The 25567-nt window shown below is 33.1% G+C and overlaps 2 protein-coding genes across 3 annotated transcripts; one reads left to right on the forward strand and one right to left on the reverse strand.

Annotated features, from left to right (window-relative positions):
- Positions 1-5055: 5055 nt before the first annotated feature.
- On the forward strand, positions 5056-9191 carry LOC125866041 (dicarboxylate transporter 2.1, chloroplastic-like). The gene is made up of 4 exons (XM_049546329.1): positions 5056-6012; positions 7140-7453; positions 8179-8627; positions 8927-9191. The coding sequence occupies exons 1-4, from the start codon at positions 5137-5139 to the stop codon at positions 9040-9042; spliced, it is 1755 nt and encodes a 584-aa protein (XP_049402286.1). The 5' UTR covers positions 5056-5136; the 3' UTR covers positions 9043-9191.
- Positions 9192-10387: 1196 nt separating this feature from the next.
- Positions 10388-21137, reverse strand: LOC125866026 (probable DNA helicase MCM9). 2 transcript variants are annotated; one of them, XM_049546312.1, is made up of 21 exons: positions 20879-21137; positions 20678-20780; positions 20508-20607; positions 19546-19684; positions 19351-19417; positions 17907-18081; positions 17249-17348; positions 15653-15750; positions 15488-15553; positions 15191-15283; positions 14815-14931; positions 14055-14127; positions 13772-13838; positions 13470-13551; positions 13214-13335; positions 13059-13126; positions 11871-11980; positions 11743-11790; positions 11503-11655; positions 10894-11010; positions 10388-10687 (listed from the first exon to the last, which is right to left on the reverse strand). In XM_049546312.1, the coding sequence occupies exons 1-20, from the start codon at positions 20995-20997 to the stop codon at positions 10919-10921; spliced, it is 1992 nt and encodes a 663-aa protein (XP_049402269.1). In that variant the 5' UTR covers positions 20998-21137; the 3' UTR covers positions 10388-10687; positions 10894-10918. The 2 variants fall into 2 exon arrangements, with proteins under 2 accessions (XP_049402269.1, XP_049402274.1); XM_049546317.1 differs by lacking the exon at positions 20879-21137 and having other exon boundaries at positions 19546-19608; positions 20678-20745.
- Between the last annotated feature and the right edge of the window lie 4430 nt (positions 21138-25567).

Below are 25567 nucleotides of genomic sequence, written 5' to 3' on the forward strand. Positions count from 1 at the left end.
TGAGGAGTAGTATATAACATATTTATTGTGCTTTAGTACAATTATTCAATTTGTCTAGATTGGATTCTTTTATTGCGAATATGTTACTATGTCATAGTCTTTGAATAGAATATTTCAATTAAATAAATATTATGTGTTGATTTATAATTTTATGAATTTTTTATTTATTATGTCAAACTCAGTTGAAAATTGAAATTTTCGTAAATTTATGCGATTTTGCCCAGCTCTATATTGTCATTCCTATATTAAATATTTCCGTTCTACTTATTTCAGATATATCCTTTATGGCCGGGAAAGAAAATACGAGAGAGAGAAGACAAAATGTATTGATTTGCGTGGCTCGAGCCATGATTTTCCTATACAAGAACTTTTCTAGCTATTTTTTCTAATTTTATTTTCAAAATTATGACATATTTTAAATAAAATATAGTAATAGATTCTCTCTAATTATTTAAATTGGTACAATTTTTTAATTTTGGTTAAAATTTAAATAGGTATAAGCTAAGAATACTTCATATTATTTCAAATTTGGGGATGTTTGGACATGCGATATAAAATCATGATATATGAAATCAGGTTGACGTAAAGTTGAAATTTGGTTTGAACTTGCATTCTTTTATTTTTAAGTTGTTTTCTCTCTTTCATAAACATGAAAACCCCACAAGTTATGAAACTATCAAAAAAAAAATTAATTTTTATGTACAATCTTACCAAATGAACAAATCATAGTTCATAAACAAGATATCGGAACATCCTAAGGCGCCACATATCTCCATGTACCCTTTCTAAAAAGTATATTTTCAATAACAAACTTCCAAATTCACGTGATTTTATGAATATTCCACTAGTCAACAATAGTAGTAACGACTAGAATTGGTTACTTGAACGAAACTAAACTATTATGTAATATAATCCTTTCACATGATACGGAGGACAATCTCCTCACACCGATCATAAGTCTTGTTTTGCAAAATTTAAAATGTCGTCCGAATCTTTTTTATTTTTTACAAATATATTTTATGAGTCAAGTTTTACATTTTTTTTAAAAAAAATATTGAAATCATAATTTGGAATCCCAAATCACGTCTTTTTTGAAAAATCTGTAATATGAAATAATAATTTCAAATTACATGTCCCAATACTAATTTCAAATTATGATATACAATTGCAATTCCAAATGCAGACTTGATAAACTTTTTTTAAAGTGATTCATCTATTCTTTCACATTTTGACACTGTTATTTTGTGTTATTTTTCTAACAAATTTAAATAATTTTCTTACAATCTACCTCGTATTCATGCACTACAGATATTCTTCAAAATATATTGTAGTACATTCTCTCTAATTATTTAAATAGGTATAAACTAAACATATTTCAAATTAATTCCAAACTTGATCTAATTATTTGACCGACTTCTTCATGGTTCTCCCACACACATATGACGAAATGTTTTTTTTATTATTATATAAAATCTAACATTATATTATGAATTATAGTTTTGGGCCTTGACCATGCTGGTTTGGCGTCCGACTTTATAATATTGATTATTATCTAGTATTTTTTTAAAATAATAATCCATAGTTTTAATCATTTCTTAGTGCGTTTTCTAAATCATTGAAGTTATTATATTCAAAAGATGACATAATTATATTGTCATTCTATTTATTATTTTTTAAAAGGTGTGTCAAGTCACTAAAAGATAAACAACAAACGTATGAGTAATTTGAGTTCAATGTGAAAGCCAGATTTATTTTAGTAGAAAAGACTTGAAAAATAAAACTATATCTTATTGATGCAAGATAAATGTAAAGAAAGAGTAATGACTCAAGTAATAAATTTCGGATGAAATCAAATTAAAGAACATGAGAAATTACCATATAAAGGTAATTGTGTGTGGTAAGTGAAAGTCAAGAGGGGGGGGGGGGTGTGAATTAAAATTTCCTTCAGTCGACTCACCTGCACGTTAGTAAAACAAATATACAGAGATAGTAAAAGTAGTAAGTAAATGACACATAGAGTTTATACTGGTTTGGAATACCGATGTGGTGCCTACTTCCAGTCTCCTTGGATTACAAGAGTTTCTTTAAGAGCTTGTTGAGAACTTGGGTGTACAATTAAGAGCCCCGTCTGATATGCAAATCAGATCTTCTTCTTCGACACAACCTCTACTTGTATAACCTACACTCAGATCTTTCTTTCTCTTTTTTTTTTCAATTATTCACTCAAGTGTGTACAAAGTTTTATGAAAGATAAAAAAAGATTACAATATAAGTTCAAGTGAAGTGCGTACTTCTCAACTATGGCTAAGAGAGGTTTATATAGCTTTGGAGGACTTTGCTCTTTTACGAAAACCCAAGGGAATTTGAATGAAGGATCTTTGATTGAGTCCTTGATTTTATTTTGATTGATTTGCTTAGTGATGTCCATATCAGATATGTGCATAAGCAAATCGATTTCTTCCTTTGTATGATGATCTTCTTGTGGTCTTGAATTTTGGTCGTTCTTGTTATCTTGAATGCATCCATTGATTTTGATTTCTTCTTTTGTAGTCTTGGATATTGGCTGATCTTTGATATCTTGAATGTATCCCTTGATTGATGAAATTTTGTATCTTCTGTTGATTTCCTTCATCTTAGGCAGATGCTAGAATTAATGCTTGGTCTTGGATATTACTTGAGTGATATGTTCCTTGAATGCTGGTTATCCAATTCTATTAGGCTAACAATAAGTATTGTGCCTATTTTTAGTTAGAAGTTTTGAATATCTACAATAAAGTTATCTTTGATAGAAAATATTTTATTTCTAAAGTGATATTAAAGAAATTATCGAATATGACCCGATCAAGAAATAAAAGAAAAAAAGAACATATAAAAGTTGATTTTGGAGATAGGAGAAGAGGAAAATAGAGAAGGAGATTACAAGGTTAGGACTAAACTCTCACTAGCAAGGTGAAAAATTATATAATGACAATCAATTAATTAAACTACTAAGATTTTCAAAATTCTTTAATTAGTTAATTTTATGAATATTTTTACAAAAAAATTCTTTAGGATTAAAAAACCTAAATCACTATAAAAAACCAATCAAAATTTTTTGACTTAAAATTTCACAGGTACTAAGAGCCTGTATGGATGTATTTGTAGCCAAAAATTATAAGTTAAAATTTCTAATGTATGATTTTTGATTTATTTTTATTAATACTTAAAAAAAAAATTAATCTTAGACACATTACAAATGCAACTTAAAAATTATTTTCCCCAACTCACCAAAAAAAAAAAAAAAAAAAACACTGCAAAAGGCCAATACTTACTTCCAAATCACATGACATACCAATCCCAAACTTGAACAAAGTTGTGCACATACCACTCTTTCCATATTTCACTTGTGAAATTATACTGTGATTATGTTGTAATCAATATCCCTACTTCGTTTTTTCTTTGAACATTTTCTTATCTATATTTGGTTATCAATTTCAAAGGGAAGTAATGAAACTCATGCATCTTAACTCCTAAATATTCGTATATATATATTCGTATATATATATATATATATATATATATATATATATATATAGGCTAAAGAAATTGAAAGGCCAAAAATAGTTGGTGGCCGTTGGTCCTCTTTGGTATTTGGGGCAAACGAAAGGCCAATAATTAAGCCCAAACCTCACTTCCAAATCACATGATATAATTCTATTGTGAACCAAATCGACTTTCAACTTTGTAGGTGCTATAATTTGGAAGTGGTGAATAAGGGTGATCCAGTTAGAAAAATTGGGCATTGTAAAATATTGGAGAATTTTATTTGAAATCGTGTTGGTTTAAATGGACTAAGGGTTAGAAGGAAGAGATTTATGCTTATTGTAATGTTTAGTATTCTCTCTCATCTCTACTCTATAATATATCTGATTTCCTCATCCCCTTCTCATCTCTACTCTATAATATATATGTATGTTTAATGGTTATCAAATTTCATAAATGAGAAGAGAGGCAAATACGAGGGAGAGAAAAAGAGATATTGATTTATCATATATAGTCGTAATAAAAAATAATAACAATTTTATCGGGTACTAAATAATTATAAAAGAATAAATGAAACAATTAAATTTGAATAAGAATTGTGAGTTAAGTTTTGACCCGCATTTTAGTCCAAATTAGCCTAATCAATTTCAGCCCAAATGATCATTGACATGTTTGTTTATTAACTCAGTTCATCTTGAGTTGTTCAAATTCAACTCAACTCATTCATTTGTCACCTCTAGATATGTGCATTATTGCTCATTTGAGAATATCCAATAAAATTGAAACAATACAAAAAAATATAAAATAGCATGTCTCTTGTGCAAAAATGACACAAACAAATTGAAAATGGTCTTTATATGTGCATTATTATTTCCCCTTTTCATGTACTTAATAAGAAAATAGAAAAAATAACTCTTAACAATAACTTAATATTCAAATTCGTGACATTAAATTTAATTGTGACCTTCCATTGAATTTCTTTTCGAAGTTTCACGTTGAAAGTTAATAAGAAAAATAAACTAAATATAATATAAAATTTATGGATGATGTCAATTAGTAGTTTTCTAAGTATATTTGGGAAAATTACATAAGTTTGTCCAAAATAAACAATAGTATTAAAATTGTTTATGCTAGCTTAATTCGATAAATTGATATTAGAATCAATGATTTATTGAGCGCTAACATGTTGCAACCATCAAGAGCTAGAAACATATCTAAAATGGTATCATGAAATGAGTTGATATACTATCTTTACTCGTCTATGGATCACGCACACATTTGAGAAACCTACCAGCTTGGAGTACCATAAATATTCAAATGAACAATACATTTTTGAACAAGAATATGAATCTTGGTGAAAGAAATTATACATGAGACGTAAGGGTGACTTTACCAATCTTGTATAAGAATTGTTGAAACTTTTTTTCTTGTTATTTTACTTTATTTACCCAATAAGTGAAGAATAAAGAGTGTGGCCCTTACCCTCTCAAACGAACAAAACGATCTATTATGTGGCCATTGTAGTTTCCGCCACCCCAAAGGCCCCTCAAACATAAATTTTCCACATTTCATCTCTTTCTCTTTTCACTTCACTCTTTGCCGGAGAAAAAAAAAATGGAGAGATTGGCACTTCATTCTCCAACTTCAGCCACCTCTGCCGCCGCAGCCGCCACCACATCCTTCTCTCGTCTCTCCTACCACCATCTCCGATCACGTTCCTCCGCCATTCCCGCAGCTGCTCTCCGTCCAGTTTCCTCCCTTCGATCATCTATTTCCGGTTCAAGATTCAATCTTACCGGCCCAAGATTCAATCTTTTTCATCCCAAACCTTTCCTTTTCAATCCCCTTTCAAAACCCACTTCAAGAAATCCACCGTCTCCCAAACCCATCACTGCTTCTTCATCCCCTGAATCAGATAAGATAGTTATTGTAGATGTAAAGCCCAAACCCCAGGGTGCGAAGCTCATTCCTTTGATTATTTCTGTTTCAATTGGTCTTATAGTCCGTTTCTTGGTTCCAAGACCACCTGAAGTTTCTCCTCAAGCATGGCAATTGCTCTCCATTTTCCTATCAACAATCGCTGGTTTGGTCCTCAGCCCATTGCCAGTAGGTGCATGGGCTTTTCTTGGACTTACAACCTCAGTTTTGACCAAAACTTTAACCTTTTCAAGCGCCTTTAGTGCTTTCACGAATGAAGTCATCTGGTTAATTGTGATTTCTTTCTTTTTCGCTCGTGGGTTTGTCAAGACTGGCTTAGGAGATCGAATTGCCACATACTTTGTTAAGTGGTTGGGGAAGAGTACTCTTGGTTTGTCATATGGATTGACCCTGGCTGAGGCATTAATTGCACCTGCAATGCCCAGCACTACTGCAAGAGCTGGTGGTGTATTTTTGCCTATTATTAAGTCTCTCTCACTTTCAGCTGGAAGTAAGCCTGGTGATCCCTCCTCAAGGAAGCTAGGGTCTTACTTGATCCAATCTCAATTTCAGGTATGCCCTTTGTTTTTCTTGCTATAGATGTGTGGTGTGTCACATAATTAGATGACTTTAATGAAATGTAAAACATACTCTATGGATACATGAATTTGTTCTGACCAAATGATCCTATTATTCAAGAATTCAATCTATATACACCAATGGTAAAAATAGTTTTTGAGCCATCAGGTTATTTAAAAGCCAAGTAGGTAACTGTCTAAGGTAACATTAAGTTTGTAACCTGCAAAATAAGGTTATTAGCATGCTAAAATAGGTTAAACTATTAAGTTATCCATAGGGTAATTTTTGAGAGATCTTTGTCTGAAGACTGGTATTTATCTTGAATTTGCAACAGAAGACATGATGCATTTGATCAAGTATTACTATCTTTTCGGTTGTGCACCTGTCTCTTTCAGGAATACATAACATATATGGGGTTAGAATTGCATATGAGGTGATCCCAGTCCTGCTAGTTTAGATGAGCTGTTTCCTTCTGTTGGATAAGCATATTGTTATGAAATTGTTCATTTTATCATTTATAAGTCTAATAGTAGTAGTTCTGTGCTTAGCACCCAAGGGTATGACCTAGTGGCAATGAAGTGGAGAAGAACCATGAGGTCTTTGGTTCAAACCTTCATAGAGACAAAAACACTAGATGAACTCTTCTAATATGCCTAAGCATTAGTGAGTAAAGTTATCAGTACTTGTGATGGTGGTAGGTAGTAGGTACCTGATGTAATAGTTGAGTATAAGTCTGGCCGAGACATTTCATGTACTGTGCCAATCTCATTTAGCAATCGGATGTTAAAATGCTTCATCAAAATCACGTGCGTCAATGCTTTAGTGTCTGTACTCCGTGTTTCTTTGAAATTATTTTATTTTATATCCAGTGAAAATTGTACAGTACAGATCTTTTTGTGCAAGCATCTCATTTTTAGCAGAAGAATATAATCAGTTATGCCCTCCTCCCTCTTGTTCTTTTGGCTGTTTTAGCAACTTAGTTAACTATTTTGGTCTGGTACATGTGAATGCTATATTTTATGCAACAATAAAGTTTCTTGAAGATGTATTAGTTTGCATTGCTGTGCCATCTCTTTAGATGTCCATCTACTTACAGATTGCTTTTTTGTGGTGCATGACAGTGTGCAGGCAACTCTAGCGCTCTTTTCCTAACTGCTGCAGCTCAAAATCTACTCTGCCTCAAACTAGCTGAGGAACTTGGGGTAGTAATCGCAAACCCATGGGTGTCTTGGTTCAAGGCTGCTAGTTTGCCTGCATTTATTTCTCTTTTGGCTACTCCATTCATCTTGTACAAGCTTTATCCTCCTGAAACCAAAGATACACCAGAAGCCCCCGCTATGGCAGCTAAAAAACTGGAACTTATGGGTCCTGTTACAAAAAATGAGTGGGTGATGATTGGCACAATGCTTCTTGCAGTGTCTCTGTGGGTTTTCGGGTAGGTATCAATTCACAATTGATGCTGATACCTGTAACTTCTATTTAGAACTTTTAAGTGTTGTGTGTGGCCTCTTTATGATGTTGATTTCAGGCAATAGAAAATTATTACAGGTTATAAAGTAGTGCATTTCTAGACAAAAAGAATGAGGCTACAGAGAGGCAATTGAGAGTCCGTAATAACTAATAACTGTTACCCCCCTCTGTGTTTTGCGGATGATTTCTTTCTATTTTCACCAGCATGCCTCAGTAAAACCACCATTCTTCTTGAAACCTTTCTTCTCAAGGGACCATTTGGATTTTCTTTGATCTGAGACTTCAAGAATTAGTCGCAAGCTTCTGTGTAGAAAGTTGAATAGGGAGATTCTTAAGAGACAGAATAAAGGGATAAGAGTTATTTTCCCAAGAGACTGCTTGAAATTTTTTATTGAGTGGAGTTGTTATTCCGACTTCAAAACCAACTTCTTGTGTTAGTGCATTTTAAAGAATGATTCATGTGGAGAGCTGTTTGAATTTACAGTGCCAGCAGGCTTGAGCAGCAGCTGTGGCAACTGTACCACCATCGTATGTAAAGCTCGTTCCTCACTAGAATACTCTTCCAAACCCCTCCTCTTTTCTTTCTAAAATATCTTATCATTGGTTACATTGTGTATGACTTGTGTGTGGGCAGTGTGTTTATGATGGTCTTAATGTGTTTAATTTCTAAAACTTCTATGTTGTTCTCAGTGATGCTCTTGGAATTGCAAGCGTTGTTGCTGCAATGCTCGGTTTATCAATCCTCTTGCTGTTGGGAGTGCTTGATTGGGATGACTGTTTAAGTGAAAAATCAGCATGGGATACTTTGGCTTGGTTTGCAGTCCTAGTTGGCATGGCTAGCCAGTTGACAAACCTTGGTATTGTTGGTTGGATGTCTAGTTGTGTAGCAAAATCCCTGCAGGCTTTATCGTTGAGCTGGCCAGCTGCATTTGGTGTTCTTCAAGCATCATACTTCTGTATCCACTACTTATTTGCAAGTCAAACAGGCCATGTGGGAGCGTTATACTCTGCATTCCTTGCTATGCATTTGGCATCTGGAGTGCCTGGTGTATTGGCAGCCCTGGCATTAGCTTACAACACTAATCTATTTGGTGCTTTGACACATTATAGCAGTGGTCAAGCTGCTGTCTATTTTGGAGGTATGTAGCTCTCTTGTTGGCTCTTTAATTGGTGTATTTAACTAATTCTGCTTGATCATATCTTCTGTCAAAATGGTTTTGTTATTTTTAGAAAAGCATCCTTAGTTACTTCTTCAGTGACCAGATGAAGTTGTTTATTCTTCATTTTCTGTTTGCTGATAAAAGATGAGCAAGTAATATTGGAATTAATTGGTAGATATATTACTAGTTGCATTTTAACCCCGTTGCTTGGGATAGTCTGTTTTCTTTCTCTATTTTTAGATCTTGGACTGATTATTGTTTTGTTACTTGTATGACAGCTGGTTATGTAGATCTTCCGGATGTCTTCAAAATGGGATTTGTAATGGCAGTCGTCAATGCTATTATATGGGGAGTCGTTGGGACATTTTGGTGGAAGTTTTTGGGTCTATACTGATTCTAGTTTCTGGCGCAAGTAGATTTTTTTCCCATTTATACTTGCCCTTTGTGTTGTGGCATTTAAAGCAACGACCTCGACATTATTGACTCCAAGCTGAAGTACAATCTCTATATTAGTGTCAGCATTTCTCCATTGTAATATTCTTTAAAACACGCGAATGAAAAAAAAAATGTATTTTTTGCAGTTTATTCATCCTTAAGGAACGAATGTGAAATCAAAGTTATCTCCTTTCTGGGTACTAGTTGGATCTCTGTAACTACTGTCTGCTACATTTTGGTTCCTCCATCCACTTAGCCATGGATCAGTTCACCTTTGCAGTTTGAGGCTTAGATGGCCGAGCGGGGATGGCTTCTGCACTTAAATCTTTCTTTCCCCAAAATGAGCTCTGGAAAACCGTATAAGTACAACAATTATCACACCTTATGGAAGGATCAAAATCTCTTCCATAACTCTAAATTTGTTACTCCAATGATCTTGCTACAATAAGAGGACAGAAACGAGCAGAGCTTGTCTAGCTGAGGATATGTATGCCTGGGTCAGCTCCTTGTCTTCACTGGTGTACCATCATATATATGCACGCACTATATATCATCCTTAACTTCTGAGTTCCATTCTTGAGTCGATCCTTAAGAGAACAACATTCCCTCTTGAGGAAGAGAAAACAAAGACGCTTGGAAGGAAAGCTGATTTTGTACGTGTTAAGCAGCGATGTAGCAACCTCAAGAATGTTTATGTAGCAGATAACTGGCTTGAGGAGGAATATTTTGAAAGGAATGGAGTAGGGTAAGTTTTTGGGACTTAAGTAGTGTGGGATATAATGCATTGAGAGTTTGAGACTCACATTTCACAACATTTATTGACATTATTGCTAGACGCAAATGACGATCCATTAGGTTCAGTGCAAGCACAAGTTCATAGCGGAATCGACATTTTTTTTTAACGAAATGGACTTGTCATACATTACAATCTTATAGAAGCTAAAAAGTCTTATAAAAAATAGTACAAGTTTTGGACGCATCTATGCTAAACCATAAAGATATGCTCCTTTTCATCTACAAAACACCTCCTATTTCTTTCTTCCTTACCAAACTGTTCAATCAAAATACATATAGGAATAGACATCCAAATCTTTGTCTCTTGCCAGTAATTAAAGTTCTATGGTAGCACAATAATCTCCTGAAACTGAGGCACCTCACCATACTCCATACATTGACAAAATCCACCAAGTAAAATTGCAATGAATTGATTCTGATGAGTCCTCACACAAAACATCTACTATTCAATATCTATCAAACTGAATTCCCAGTACACCAAGAAAAGTGTATTTTTTCTATGATGGTAATGCCTGAGCCAGCTTGTGCGTGCCTTGGCTATTTCACCAGACACATGCAATCTCTCACCTTCGCAAGTATTGGGCAACTCTCTCACCAAGGCTTAAGCAGATGGGAAGAAAAGTGTGTTTCTCAACTTGATTGACAGCTATGAGAAGCAGTTGACAACTGAAATCTAGTGGAAAAGGATGACTACATATGTCAGTTAGTGTTTTATGTGCAAGAGTTCGGCAAAGACGTGGATGGAAAATCTTTTGATCGTTTGGGCTAAAATGAGTGATGCCACACAATGTGAAGGAGGAACTGTCCACCTTTAGAAAACGAAGACAAGATAAAGGTCGTTAGGGATTGTTCAGTTAGCACTCATGTGGGTTGTGTGAAAAACACAGAAATAGGAGGGCTTTTGAAGGTATAGAGAATAATTTTGTATATTTTGTTAAATAGCCTCATAGTCCTTGTTTCTTTTTTTCTGCATCATGAGAGAGAGAGAGAGAGAATCAGCAGTCATTCTATTTACCTGTTCTTAGAATAAAGATTGAACTTTATCTGCATATTGATCCTCCAGTACTGATTACTTCAAGGAATTCGTCTTGGAGATGCAGCCTCTCAAGGATCAGTCTTTCTTGTTTGGCATCTATGTCTTGTCAAGAATAACATATGATATGCAAAAAGAAATGAATATTAAGCATCCACATTTAGAGGGCCAATTGCTTGAATTAATAACCCAACTATACTATAGATGAAACAGAGAACAAACTTCTTGCTGAGTAACACCCAAACATAACACCACTAAACAAGTAGATTAGAAATTGATTTACTGAAATACCATCAGGCAGGTTATGGAACAAGGGTAACTTAATACACAAATTAACAAGAAGAAAACAAGTTTACTGTTCACACAAATATTTTCTATTCATTTTCTGTGTAGCTTAGATGTTGTGACTATAGTTCAGAGGCACAAAATTTACTAGATTCTCAACATAGAAATATATTTCAGCAACTTTTCCAGTAGCGACTGAATAAACTCGCATAGGAATGCATACAATTTTGTTAGATGAACTCAATTTCATAGGTTTCTGCATCACAATTCATATGCATGCAAATAAATAAGATGCCATTAGGATACATTCTTGGTCAGGATTTTCCGCAAAATTGGAGTGCAATGCGTTCCCCATGCTGTCCACTATAGCCGAGGTATTCATGGATGACTCAATGCATAAGATGGCAGTGATGGCATCCAATCTCCTGACCTCATTTCTAAACATCAATCTTGCATGTGCTGTAATATTGCCATATTGGTTTCTTTAGAATCAGTGACAAATAGAATTAGGGCCAAGCCAGGAAAAAGCTAGAGTCAATAATTCACCCTGGGCAAGTCTTATCAGACTCTCCAGCATGCGCACAGTTGTTCTTGCTGTAGATATTCACCAGTTGTTAAGTGCATAGCCATGGAACAATTAGAATATTTAGTGACAATGATGATGTTTAATGGACCTGCATTTTGAGTTGCAGATCTTCTTTGCAGTTGGTAATAGCTTGAGATAATCTTTTCTGCCTCCTTTGTGAGGACTGGTCTAAAGTATCTCTTCACAAATTGGATGTACCTACAAGATGTGATCAGAAGACATCACACTGCCATCTCCTCAACAGAATGTGATGAAGTAATTGCTGCTGAAGATTCTCTTGCGTTGGAGTTAACACGGTAACAAAATGGTATGACACAAATAGAATTAGAATTAGATCTTTTTCCTAGTGTCATGTGGATTTCCTTTATACTGATCTGTTTTGATATGTTGTGCTCACCATCTAGCTTTTTAGCAACTTACAGGACACAGCTGTTCAGGAGCCCAAGGAAGTATTATGATTGAACTGATTATCTAACTCGCAACCAAAGCCCACTGTCTGACATAACATGAAAGTCTCTTTGACAATTCAGTTACTCAAAAATCAGTGCTACTAGAAAGGCTAAGAATATGAATTTAAACTTACTATTTTGGCTCCAAAATTACTTTTTTGTTTACTCATACATGCATATCAATTGGGGACCTTCCAGTTTTAAGCGCTTTTAAGAAAATTCATAAAAAAGGTCATTCCCTAAAAAACCTATCTCCCAAGCTTGTCAAATAAGAATTATCAAACTAGAGTACACTGCCAGATTTTTGGCCATGTTTATGAATGAAAATACGTTACTTGATCAACAACAAAAAAGAGTTGTCAAGCTAAAAAAGCTTTGCAGAATTAAGAAACGCAAAAAGAGAGAAAGTTCTTTGCATGTTACTATATGAAACTAAGTCTTGCATACCAGCTTCTACTCTTCTACAATAGGAAAAGATTAACCATAGAGTAGCGAATCATCCAAATTGGAAAAGGAGGGGGGACTAAACTAATACTATTGGTTTAAAAGGTAACAATGTCGATAATCATATTTAGGGACTTATCCCATCTTGTTCAGTTTCAACGTTATTAATATGCAAAAGCATGTGTAATCCCTTACTCTTCATGACAATCCAATATTCATACGTAGGAACTTATCTTGTCTGAGTCTTTATATATAGAAGCAGTTAGCAGTCTAGCCAAAGTGGCATTCTCTATCTATGGAGTAATAGATAAGTAAACAATTATTTGCAGATGAGTACATATCATGTATATCAGAATCCAGATGGTTGTCAGGAAGTATTTTACCTTCTGAGCATTGAAAGTGGCCAGATAGTCCCTAGATCCTCTTCATAATTGTGGTTCTTGGTTTCTGCCTGTCAAGCACATAAGAGAATTTTCATCGAGCTAATTTACCCTTCATGACAAATGGTAATGTATTCACATTGTTTTAGATTCATCACCTCAGCAAGAATGTGTGAAGAAACAACAGCATCCCAGTCTGGGTTTTTGGTGTCTAATAGAACTAGGACTATGTCAAATCTGCTCAGCAGCGGGCCAGAGAGTGTCGTATTAACAGATAAAGCTAGTTTTAGTTAAGAACATAGAAAACTAATGAGATGGGCAGCAAAGCATTTAACATGCCTGATGGAGATTCTAGCTTGCAAGAAGGTTAAAGGCAAAAGAATAAAAGAAATAGGACATCAAAAGCAAAGATACGCTGCTCAGGATCATAATGCCCCTTGGGGTTAGTTGCTCCAAAGACAATTGTCCTTGTACTGAGAGTTGTCACAAGACCAGCCTAGAGATTAACCATGTCATCAAGGATCACAAAAGGATTCATTTAATTAAGAACAATAGAACAGTAGATATTGCGGGGAAAAGAATGTGACAGGAAAAGAATTTAGAGAACATCCAGAAATCATGACCTTGCCAATAATGCATGTATTGACTTTACCAAAAAAAAAACGTATTGACTTTACCAATGAAAAAAAGTTCAGGTTCTTCAAAGAATGATATACCTTTGCAACACTTATAGTCTGCTGCTCCATTGCCTCATGGATGGTTGCTCTGTCATGCTCTCTCATGCTGCCAAACAAACCTTGACGAGTCAAACATCAAATGAATTGTCTATGATAACATTATTGGCTATTTTTGCCGCAGAAAATAATCATTAAATCATTTGAATCAACAACCTCATATAACCCTAACTAAGGTGCAGACTGTACTTTACGCCACACCAGTTTTATCAAAACAAGGAGAAACTGAACAAACCAACATAAGACTTCAATGATGCAGCTATACCTGTCAAACTCATCAATGCAACAGAGACCACCATCTGCTAATACAAGGGCACCAGCTTCTAACATCCACTCTCCTGAAAATATAGCTTGTCTTTACAAATGATGATCAAAGAACTTTACAATAGGTCAAAAGAGTATCAAGAATTAAGTGCATGTTTGGTTCGCATTATGGGGAGGCACACAGATAAATTGTCCCCTCATATTGTTTCTGGATGTAAGAGGTACAACAGTATTGAGTATCCCACGCCTCCTTCATTTGAACATATTATTTAATTAATGTTAGTAGGGCGCTAGTACTAATCTCAGAAGCGGGGTCACATCAGCAAGACTATTATACCTTTTAAATCATTTGGGATTTGAACCTGAGACCTCATGTTATCAACCCACTTCATTGACCAATGTGCCAAACCCTTGGGAGACTAATTGCAACTTTAGAATTTCATTTTTAATAAAAGCAAGATTCGTAACACTTGTGTTTATTTCTTGCACATCTCAAAAAAATTCAATAGGAAGGAGGAACAAACTTTCACCCTCCTTTTCCATGTGAAAAACAAACAAGTTTAAAGAACTCCACCACATTATCGTGGAAGCTGGCACAGGTCTCTGTGCGAGAGGGCCCTTAACTCTGCCTCTGTGTGAGTGTTGCGACAGAAACACAGACAGTTCCCCACATCAATATGACCAAAGCAAATAGATAGAGACAGCTCCAAAATTTCAACACTACGGATATTAGCAAGTAACAAGGTAAGGGAACAATCTACCTCCATCTTTAACTGCGGTTACAGTCAATCCAGCGCTAGTGCTTCCCAACCCAGTCGTAATGACAGATCTATTGCTCAATTTAGCAGCAAACTTCAGAAACTGTGACTTCCCAGTGCCTGACAGGATAAGCAAGAAGCCATATTTTCTCACTTGTCACAACTTTCCAACATTCAAATGGATATAACACTCCATAAAATTGACACCACAACCGTGCAGGAAGGTGAAATCAAGTATACCAGCTGTTATGCAGCACATTAGCACTAAACACAATTAAATGAGAGCTGCAAGTACTGAAAAATCTCTAAGATAACCATTTACCAACAAAGTAGATATTCTAATCTTGATTCAAAGCATTTTAATATTACAATTCATTACCAGGATCACCAACGAGAAGCAAATGAGACTCTCCTCTAACTTTTGTTCCAGAAGCATCAACATGTTGGACACCTCCAATAAGCGTCAATGCCACTACATTGAACTCAAAGTTGGTCATTGGCCAAATGGTAAAGAAAGTATCCATACTGTTTGGACACATAGAACTCAAAGGGGTTACTTTTCACGATGCACAGTTGCTGACAGAAAACTAAAAAAGTAACACAAACTCTTTATAATACAACTAACATTTAGATATGTGACATCAACTGAAAAGGAGACACTGGCAGGGGAAAATACCTGCAAGCTTAACAGTGAAAAGCCCAAAGACCTGTGGGCAAATACCTTGTAGAATTGCATTCCTACCTGTGTTTAGGAATGAAGAGAATAGAAAGAAAAGCAGGTCTGAGTCCCAAGTACTTTTAGCAAGTAATCAAAATTAGTACCAGTTGACAGAACTTTTACCCTTTAAAGGGGTATCTTTGAATTCAGTCCAAAACTGCTTGAATTTCAGAACAGCATCATCGGGGATATCTATTTCTGCCTTCAGCTCATTCATTCTCCTGAAGATACATTATAGGTACTATGTGAATAAAAAGGCAGTTAACTTTATGAGGAAGTCAGAGAAATGTATTACCTCCACCAAGCAGTGGGGGAGACGAAAGGTGGTAGGCCAACAAGGCCTCTCACCCCAAAGTTTTGGAAGGTATATCTTGCTTCTTGTATGTGTTTGAAATATTTAGAAAGATAAACTGTATGTCTGTACCTGTTACTTCTATACAAAAACAATTTTATTTTTGTTGTATATCTCTTCTGAGTTTAAATCCTTATTTGGCAATACCTCCTTGGATATAAGATTCATTAAGTTCTACAAACATCACCATGCTATTTTAGCTTTGGAAGATGACAAATTGAATCAATGATATTGTATATTTATTCACTTATCAATCAAAAGGAAAGAAACACTATAACTAGAACCTGAAGGATGATCACTTTTCCAGTAACAAAACCAGTGAAAAAATCAAAGGCAATTCTTTATACTCTGAGCCCTTCATTGGGACTCCTGCATATTATCAAATACCAAGGCATTATAGAAATGGATTCCTTGCTCGTGGTTATATGATGAAGAATAGAACTTCTCAAAATCGCAATCTGAAGATTATCGTGGATGAGACTGCTGATCTAGTAGGGAATGCCAAATTAGCTACAATGAGGAGTGGGCCTATTTTATACAGTAGGCTATATCAATTGCCTAGTGGGATTAAAGGAGCTTATTTGCTAGACAAGATGCAATTACCTAGCATAAGGATAAGATACGACAAAGCCAACTTTTTTGTAAGTTAATTTGTATAGTTTCTAGATATGCGGGAATATAAAGCAGTGGCATGCTTAAACATTCCCCTTTTGCAAGGATTGCTTGACAATCGTTGATGTATATTTGGGGTTAAGGCGAAGTCCCCTTCTGTTGTGCTCCTACATAATTTATATATACATCATCAGGATTGCAATCCTGGAATTTTATTTTATTTTAAAAAGGCTAACTACATACTCTCACTCACAGTCTTCACCCATCAACGCCATGCTTTAGAGTATGAAATAGCTGTATCTACTGACCGATGAGAAAAAATTTACATCACTGAAACGGATGTTAAATAGAGGAAACAAAAGAAACTGTGATTTGCTTCTGTTTAACCCAATTATAAACCAGCCCAATTGATGAGACATCAAGCGGTATCTAACATTTCAAGTGGCACTTTCTGCATTCATTTTCAAATTAAACTGACAAGGATTGAAGGCAAAAAAGAAAAAAGAGTGACTTTGAGCTAGCCATGGTATAGCGGGTTGCTCTGATACACTAAACAACGGCCTAATACTTCAGGACGAATCAAAGATGTGTACTGCCAAACAAGAGCAAAAATTTGTATAAAATACCAATAATTCATTCATAGGTTCTGCACAAATAATTGAATCCTTGCACTGTTTGGGTTTGACTTGTGGTTGTATGAAATATATTGAATTCATTCTTCTTAAAATGAACTCAGCGAAGTACTCCTCTGTTACCTTACATGGTTGGCAATTAGTACCGGATCAAGGTCACAGCGAACGTCTTTTAAATCAGTGGACCATTTGGCAGTTAAGATCCCAGTAACAATCACATCATCTGACAACATTAAACATGGCAGTAACTTAAGGACAAGATAGAAAATGTCTATCAAGCCTATCAATGAAAAAGAGAAGGAAAAGAGAGAATTGGGTCTCAATATGGTAGAAGGTGAATTTACATACTATAAAGCAGAATATGATACAAAAAAGCAGATTGACACAAGAAAAAACTACTTCAATACTAAAAGTTTGACCTATTAAAGTTTCAAAATTCAAAACAAATTTTAAAACTTTGACCATGATGATCTCAAACAAATGTTTAGAAACTTTCAATTCTAAAATTTGTGGCAAAGAGGGTGATTGACATGGCTTACATCAATAAATTTTGTTTTATAAAATGTGACTGATAAATGTCCTAAATGAGACCAAAGCCCTAAACAGTGATCCTTCTGAACCATGTAGATGAGATCAGGACAAGCTTTCTAGGATGGAGGGGCTAAATCTTTGTGGTGTCACTGTATCAGAGCATAAGATGATTCAGTACACCCCATAGTAAAGCTAGCAAGGGACAGCTTGTTAGAAAACTTCAAACAATCTAGTTTTAAGAAAGTAGTACCTCCAGCTTTAACCATGTCAACAAGATCATCCTTCAGAATGACAGGAACGGAGCGAGGAATAGCCCCAACACCCAATACCTGAGTACTTTCTTGAATTTTAATCTCCTGATAATCATGACAGATCTTATTGTCTTCTACAAGCTGAAAACTTGTGCTTTCACAAATTACGGACCTCTGTAAAAGAACTTGAAGAGATCATTGATTTTCTTACAAGCAGATAGTTTTACAAAAATCAGAAGCCAAACCAGATGAAAGTTATTGCAAACCAACATGGTAGAATGGGAGGCAATCAGAGGAGAAAAAGAGCTTCAAGATTGTTTAATAAAGTAAAACAACACCGAATATATAATTTATGAGGCAGTTTGGATTTTACTGTTACCACTTACCAGCAGTGTTATCAGAGTCGAAAAGCACAGAAAAATGTCAAGTGTCTGTTGGGGCTTTAAACACGAAGCACAATTAAAGTGCACACTATAGTAAAGAAAAAAGTAAGGAGAAGATAACATAGTCATTTTTATTGTGTTGCCTCTATTTTTCAACATTACATGAAATGATCTAATAATTTCAAATATGGGATGATACCATTTAAACTCAATTTATGGACATATTTAGTTTCTAACTTTAACTTTATTTTAATTCTCAAACTTGCATATTTAGTTAAACCGTTTTTTTTTCAAAACAGTGCCAAAAAGTAATGCTTAAAGGGAACCTGACTATACATAAGTTAGTATCTTGCAGCTTATGTTAACATCACCTCATAAACTTTTGCCCTCAAATATTTATTCCATTTTTAGAGGCTAGCCTGCACTAAGCTCCCATTATACACAGGATCCCACAAAGGGCAGGACCAGCTCTGTTCACCTGGACTAATACACGAGGAGTTCTACTACAGCCCAAAATTACACTCCAAAACATCATGGCTGAATTTGTTGTCAGTCATCTAGTTTCTTAAAATAAAACGTGGCAGAAATTCATCTCTATTTCTTGATGAATACTTTGTATCAAACAAAAGCCTCAATCAAATCAATTAACATGGTTGAGTATGTTAAGTTCCAAAATTCAGTAAGCATATTTAGTTTCTAAGAATTCAATATGCTAATAATTTGTTATTTGTTAGAATTAATTAAGGAATAAATGCAATTTATTCCATTCTAAATTAGTTTGAAATGTTTTGCAGTATTGCTTGCTTACATTCAAATATGTTCTTACAATTTTGATATTTGTGATATCTTAACCAGGAAACTGAAAAACAAAAATACAATTGTTAAACAAGCTGACAGAAAAAGGTGTTGAGTGCAATCTCATTACATGCCAAAAGAAACATTCACTTTTCTCAAAGCAAAAGGTAACTAGCAAACCAAAAACAAGAATCTAGCTGGAATCCACATAGTATTGTTTGCGTGTTTGTCCAAACAAACAAATAAGAATGAGTTGGAAGCAGACCTGCGAGGGACAAAAAATTGGTTTTGGAATTGAATTCCTTGTTTCCACCTCCGGGTAAACCTTGAACCTACATAAATTTTCCTTCTTAGCCAATTATCTATTAGGGTAGATAGGTAACAACTTGACCATGTAATCTTGCCGTAAGACTAGATAGAATATTTTTATACGGCCAGTTCAAAGGCACACAAGAACAACCTGTGCTTACATCGCCGACACTCATATATCCTTTCCCCTTCAATCATCTTCACTGCTCCAGACCTGATCACAGTCCCTTTTATAGTAAGAAGAATCCCACGATGCTTCACCCTAACACGGCCAATGCTGGGAAAAGTTTCTAAAACATAACAAAAAGGGACCAAGTTTGATATTACAGGATATACTTAAAACTACACTACACTGAACTCTGAAGCATGATATAGCAAGGGTAGCGGGGGTGTATGACATGGAAAGTAGAATATGCAAGAAATAGCTAAAGGAATACTAGTAATATGTACTTTTGGTGGTCAGGGCATGTGCATTTAACTAGTGAACCTTGTAGAAATTCCTGAATTGGGAACATAAACAGTAGGATTTTACTTTTATACACCGATAGTATAAAAATTATTTACACTATCATGCTGTTTGGAAGCCTATTACAAGTACTGCAAATGTATTCAACACATCAGAGAGATACTTCAAAATCCCGATCAATGATGGGTTTTTATAGATAAAGTAAGAGACTAACATTGCAGTGGGCATCAAGAAGATGCCAAATTACAGAAGCAGTAAACTGTTAGCTCCAGTACAATAAGGGCATAGATTCTTGATAGTCTCTATCAAGTTGTTTAAAAGCCAACTACAAGCAATTGTCTATAGTAAGCATGAGGTGGAAAATACAATATGTAACCTTTGAAGCAGCTTAAACTACACTGATAGAGTATAGAAGAATCATTCAACTATTTGTCCATATATCTTAAATACAACAATAAGAAAGCCAAAGAAACATAAAAGGAATCAAGAAAGCAACCAAACAAAAAAGATCAAGAAACCAACCAAGAGAGCCAAGAAACATAGAAGGAATCAAGAAAGCAACCAAACAAGATCAAGAAACCAACCAAGAAAGCCAAGAAACATAAAAGGAATCAAGAAAGCAACCAAAAAAACATCAAGAAACCAACCAGGGCATTCAAGAGGAGAACCACTGATATTAATACGAACATGTACGTTGTCCTTAACACTTGCGTTTTCACATTGTTTAAGATCAGCCAAAATAACTTTCTACACAAAGCCAAAGAACAATTAGTATCTTTGTACCATTACTGTACATAATTTTCGAAGAGGTAAATACCTGAGCCCAAACGGCAGCTTCATTAAAAAGCGGTAAATACTCGGTGGGTTTAGCGAAAATGAACTGAGAAAGGGCTGGACTGTCATCCATTATCTCTGCAAAACTGTTTCACAAAAAAAAAAAGAGTTGGAATGTAAGGAGAACTGGAGCCAACGAGGATTTTGTGCTTGTGGATTCAAGGAGCAGTGGAGTGTTTCATACTCGACATATACGGAATAGTGAAGTCGAGGATCAGTAGCCAGAATGATGGAGCTAAGCTGCTCGGAGTGTTGGCTTAACAAATACGCCGCCAGTTCTTTGCTGTGAACGTTGCCCTCCATCAGATTTTTCCGACGTCGGAAGGGCTTTGCTCTGTCACCGTCGCCGGCGTATTTAAGGGTACCGAATTAATTGGGGCCACCCAGTTTTGGGCGGGAAAGATTGGACGCACTGTTACAGGGTACCGAATTAATTCCTTTCTTTTTTTTGTCGAGCGTAAGGAGCGCTTTATACTACTAGTCTACTACTATGGTTTCAATTTGTATGTCTACTTTCCCTTTTTTTTTTTCTTTTTTTTTTTTTTTATAAAATGTCATTTTTTTTAAAAAAAAAAAATTTAATAACATATTTAAGCTAACGGAAATAAAGAAATGGAGGGAGTATTTGTTTTGTGCCTCGAAAAAAAAAACAAAAATAATTTGAAATGTTGCTTGTTCATTCTCAATGTAATTTTCTTGTTGATTTGATTCTCTAAATCAGTGTTTTAAAATGTGAGGGCATGAGACGGAGCGTGTTACTTAGTATAAGGCGAGGAGTAAGCTCCATGAATTTTTAAATTTTAATTTACGATATTGTATAATAATATAATAACACAAAAATATAAAAAGACATCAATAGTTTGAAATAATTACAAACATGATTAAGAGAATTCATAAAAAATAAAACTTCTAACATGATTATATGAGTATATATAATGTAATGATATTAAAAGTATTATGAGATGCGAATTAACTCTAATATCTTAACTTTCTAATAATAAACGAATCATTATTTTTAAAAATATATTATTATCATAAATTTACCCTCTAGAAGAAAATACTCAATGAAACTTACTAATATTATAATAAAAGTATCACTTACTTTCAAATAGCTAAATAATAAAATATGATAATTTTGAGACATATGACAAAAACATGAAGATCAATGATAGTGAAAAAGTAAAATTTCGCTATGTATTTTTAAAAGAAACTAGTATACGTGCCCGCGCGTTGCGCAAATTTTAAAATTAAAAAAAACTAATAAAATCTACTATTCACTTTGTACTGTATATTTTAAAAAATAATTATACAAATCAATTAACTTATATTTGTGCATATTACAGTATCATTTTTATTAATACACAATTTAATATTATGTTTATAGTTATAATTAGCTACATTTATTGTTTTTTAATATATTTTGTTGAAATTTTAATAAAGATAATATTACTTTCTTTTTGTTTATTTTAGTTTGATGAAAAAAATAAAAACTTTATGCGTTTTACATGTTTGGTCTACTATTTTTTATTATGTTTAATTGAAATAATATTATATTCTTGTTAGTAACTTTTTAAATCTAATTTTCACATGAAATGATTAAATATTTAATTGTAGGCATGATATTCAAATTTTTAAATTGTGTCTTTTTATTTTTTTAGAACTCATATATTGATTACGTGATTTTTTTTAAAAAAATCATCTAATTATAGTAATATTTTATTACTAAATAATTTTTAATTTCCAAATCAATTTCGAAAAACGCATTGAATCGAAAATGAATATAAAAAGATTAATCCTATAAGATTTAGTTGCTATTGCAAGAAAAAGTCATTAAAAAGAGTTGCAAAATCAGCGAGGAAAAAAAGTTGTTGTATATGTATTTTTCACAATTTGCATTCAAATGTAATTTGTAGTTACATTGACAGTTATATTTTTCAAATTTAATAATTTTATTGTCTAACAAATATTTTAACAATTGACATATTTTCATTAATAAAGTATAAAATAACATGAATTTTTTTAATATACTTTAAATAAAAATTATATAGTAAAAAAATATTCATCAGATTTTGTTCTTTCATATTCAATGAATTTTCAATCAAGAAAATCATAAATTAAAATTGAAATATATAACTAAAGAACAATAATAAATTTCATTATCCCATGACCAACAAAAACATTCATCGTGTTTCTCTCTAGACAATCCAACTATTTTACAATAAATCTCCTACACTATGAAGGAGTAACATATCTTATTTTGATATTAAAAAAATAAAATGTCATAAATCATGCTTTAAAAGAATTAAAAACACAACTATAACATAAATAAAAAATTAAATAAGGCCAAACAGGATTTAAAAAATAAATAAATATGTATTGCTAAATTTAATAGTAACTACTGTAAAAAAAGAGAAGAAGATAAATACGAATGGAAGACTCCATCATGCATGGAGCATTGTACTGATTAAATGTGTTTGTCCGCATGAATAAATAGTAATTAGTTAGTAAACATAAAATTTACTAAATTCTTAAAGTATGACATAAAATTATGATTAATAAATGAAAGAAATAGTACCCCTCCTTCAAAATACTTGTCATATTTTATTTTTCTAGAGACAATTCAATTAATATTCAAAGCTAATTCAATTAGATTAAATCAATATTTTTAAAATTAATTTTTTAAATACATGAAAATTATAGAAAAAATAATATACATTATAATTCTTTTCAAACAAACAAACGCAGGTCTCTCTTATTAATAAAGTTCTTTAATCTCATTTATGCAGAAACTTATATAAATCACAGATGAAATCATTAACCACATCATTCTTCTTAATCCTTTCTCTAACTTCTTCCGTGCATCGAGACTGCTGACGTCCTCCCATGGATCCTCTTTCTTAAGATCTTGTTATGAACTTGGTTGTTAACTTCAACACGAATAACATGTTTGGTAACATTTCAAACACGACCGGTACATTCTTGGTAGAACTTGTGAGGCATTATATAATTTATTTTGTGAAATATTTCTCTAATGAAATTTTCCATTCCAGAGAAAACTAAGAAGTGGGCAAGAAAAATGGGAAGTTAGATAAATGTGGATTTTGTTAGCTTTATATGTTTTAGTTTTTAAAAAGCTATCACGTTAATTTTTGAAACCGTTTTAAATTTCTATCTTGTTTTTCAAATTGTAATTGTATTATTATTTAATATAATTAAAGATAATTATTAATTAATAATTAACTACTTGATATTTTAAATTTTTTAAAACACTATCACCTATAGATGTTTTAAAAAATTAATTTTAATTAAAATTTTTGTCATATATTAATCAGTTACAAATCCATAGTTATCCAAATTATTATTATTATTTTTATTGAACAATTTACACTTTTATTTTTAAATTATATTTCAAAATTACAATTTTCGTGGAAACCAACCAATATGCAATTCAAATTCATTCTTATCCAAATTATAATTTACCTTTTATTTTTAAGTTGTATCTTAAAGTAGGAAATTTCAAAATTCAAATTTAAAACAATTTTCGTGGAAACTTTAAAAATAATTAAAAATTAAAAACATGTACCCATGAATTCAATTCAAAATAGTAAGGAAGTTTCGGTTAATTTAAAAGAATTTTAAATTAGAATATTAAAATAGTAAGGAAGTTTCAATTTTGTTGAATAGGTAGTTTTTATTTTTTCAATGTAATTCAAAAATAGATAATTGAGTTGCTTAAAATTTAAAACTTAAAATAAATTGCTTATTAGTTAATCAAATCCTATTCTTTAGCAACGTGAAAATGTGGATAGAATTCGCTGACATGTTTTTATTTTTTTTATTTTTTTAAAAAGTCATTTCTTTTTTAAACTTAATTTTTAAATATTTAAATTTCAAGATTAATTGTGGCGCTGGCACATATGTTGTTTTTCTTCTCCTTTTATCTATAGATAGATGTTACGTAATATATAATCACCCTCACAGTGTTACCAAATAGTAAAAATGTGATGCTACAACTTGTTATTTGAGTTACTTTCAATCTTCTTATTTCTATAGATTAAAAAAATATTAAGTATCATTCATTTATTCAAAATTATAAATGGTCAATAATATTAACTAAAGAATTTAACACATAATTTGTTTAAGATCTATTAGACAAGCCCCGAACATTGGACGTGTATAGGGCGTACAATCGAACGCTCTGAAGCAAATCCCAACAGATTCTTTTAAAACACAGCTCTAAACTTAAAAATTATTTTTCAATTACAACAATTATTGTTTTTAAATGGAAGCGGACAAAATTAAAAATTACTCTCCAGCAAATATTTTCCCTCAAACTGTCAAGCATTTTGTTATTTTGTGTTGCACATTTCCTTTATAACGTTTCTACTGGAATTAAAATAGGAAATTAACTAAAAAAATATTTCCTAGAAAGGATGGCGGGGAAATTGTGGTGATAAAAATCTTCCTATTTTAGAAAAAAAATATAGCAAGTGCTAAAATGAATGTGTTAATAATACATCTATTAATATCATTCAAAATACAACAACTGTGGGTGACAGAGTGAGACATTACAGAAACTTGAGTTTCCAACTCTTCTGAAGTTTTCAAGTTGAGGATTATATGCTCTTCTGTATATATATACGTATATATATATGGTTGAAAAATGACTATGCTACTACCTGTTACAACGAAACAGACGCCAAAAAGATCTGCAGTTGCAGAAACCTACTATTTGGAGAAAAGAATATTGAACAAACTTTACAACCAATATCCTCATTCTCACACAAAATTTGTAGGCTGCCGCTGCTCTCTGAGACTTTTTTTTTTTTACATAATATTATCTGACTGGCCTTGGTCTTTTCAAGCCTTCATA

This window comes from Solanum stenotomum, chromosome 1, assembly GCF_019186545.1.
Source record: "Solanum stenotomum isolate F172 chromosome 1, ASM1918654v1, whole genome shotgun sequence".
NCBI classification, from domain to species: domain Eukaryota; kingdom Viridiplantae; phylum Streptophyta; class Magnoliopsida; order Solanales; family Solanaceae; genus Solanum; species Solanum stenotomum.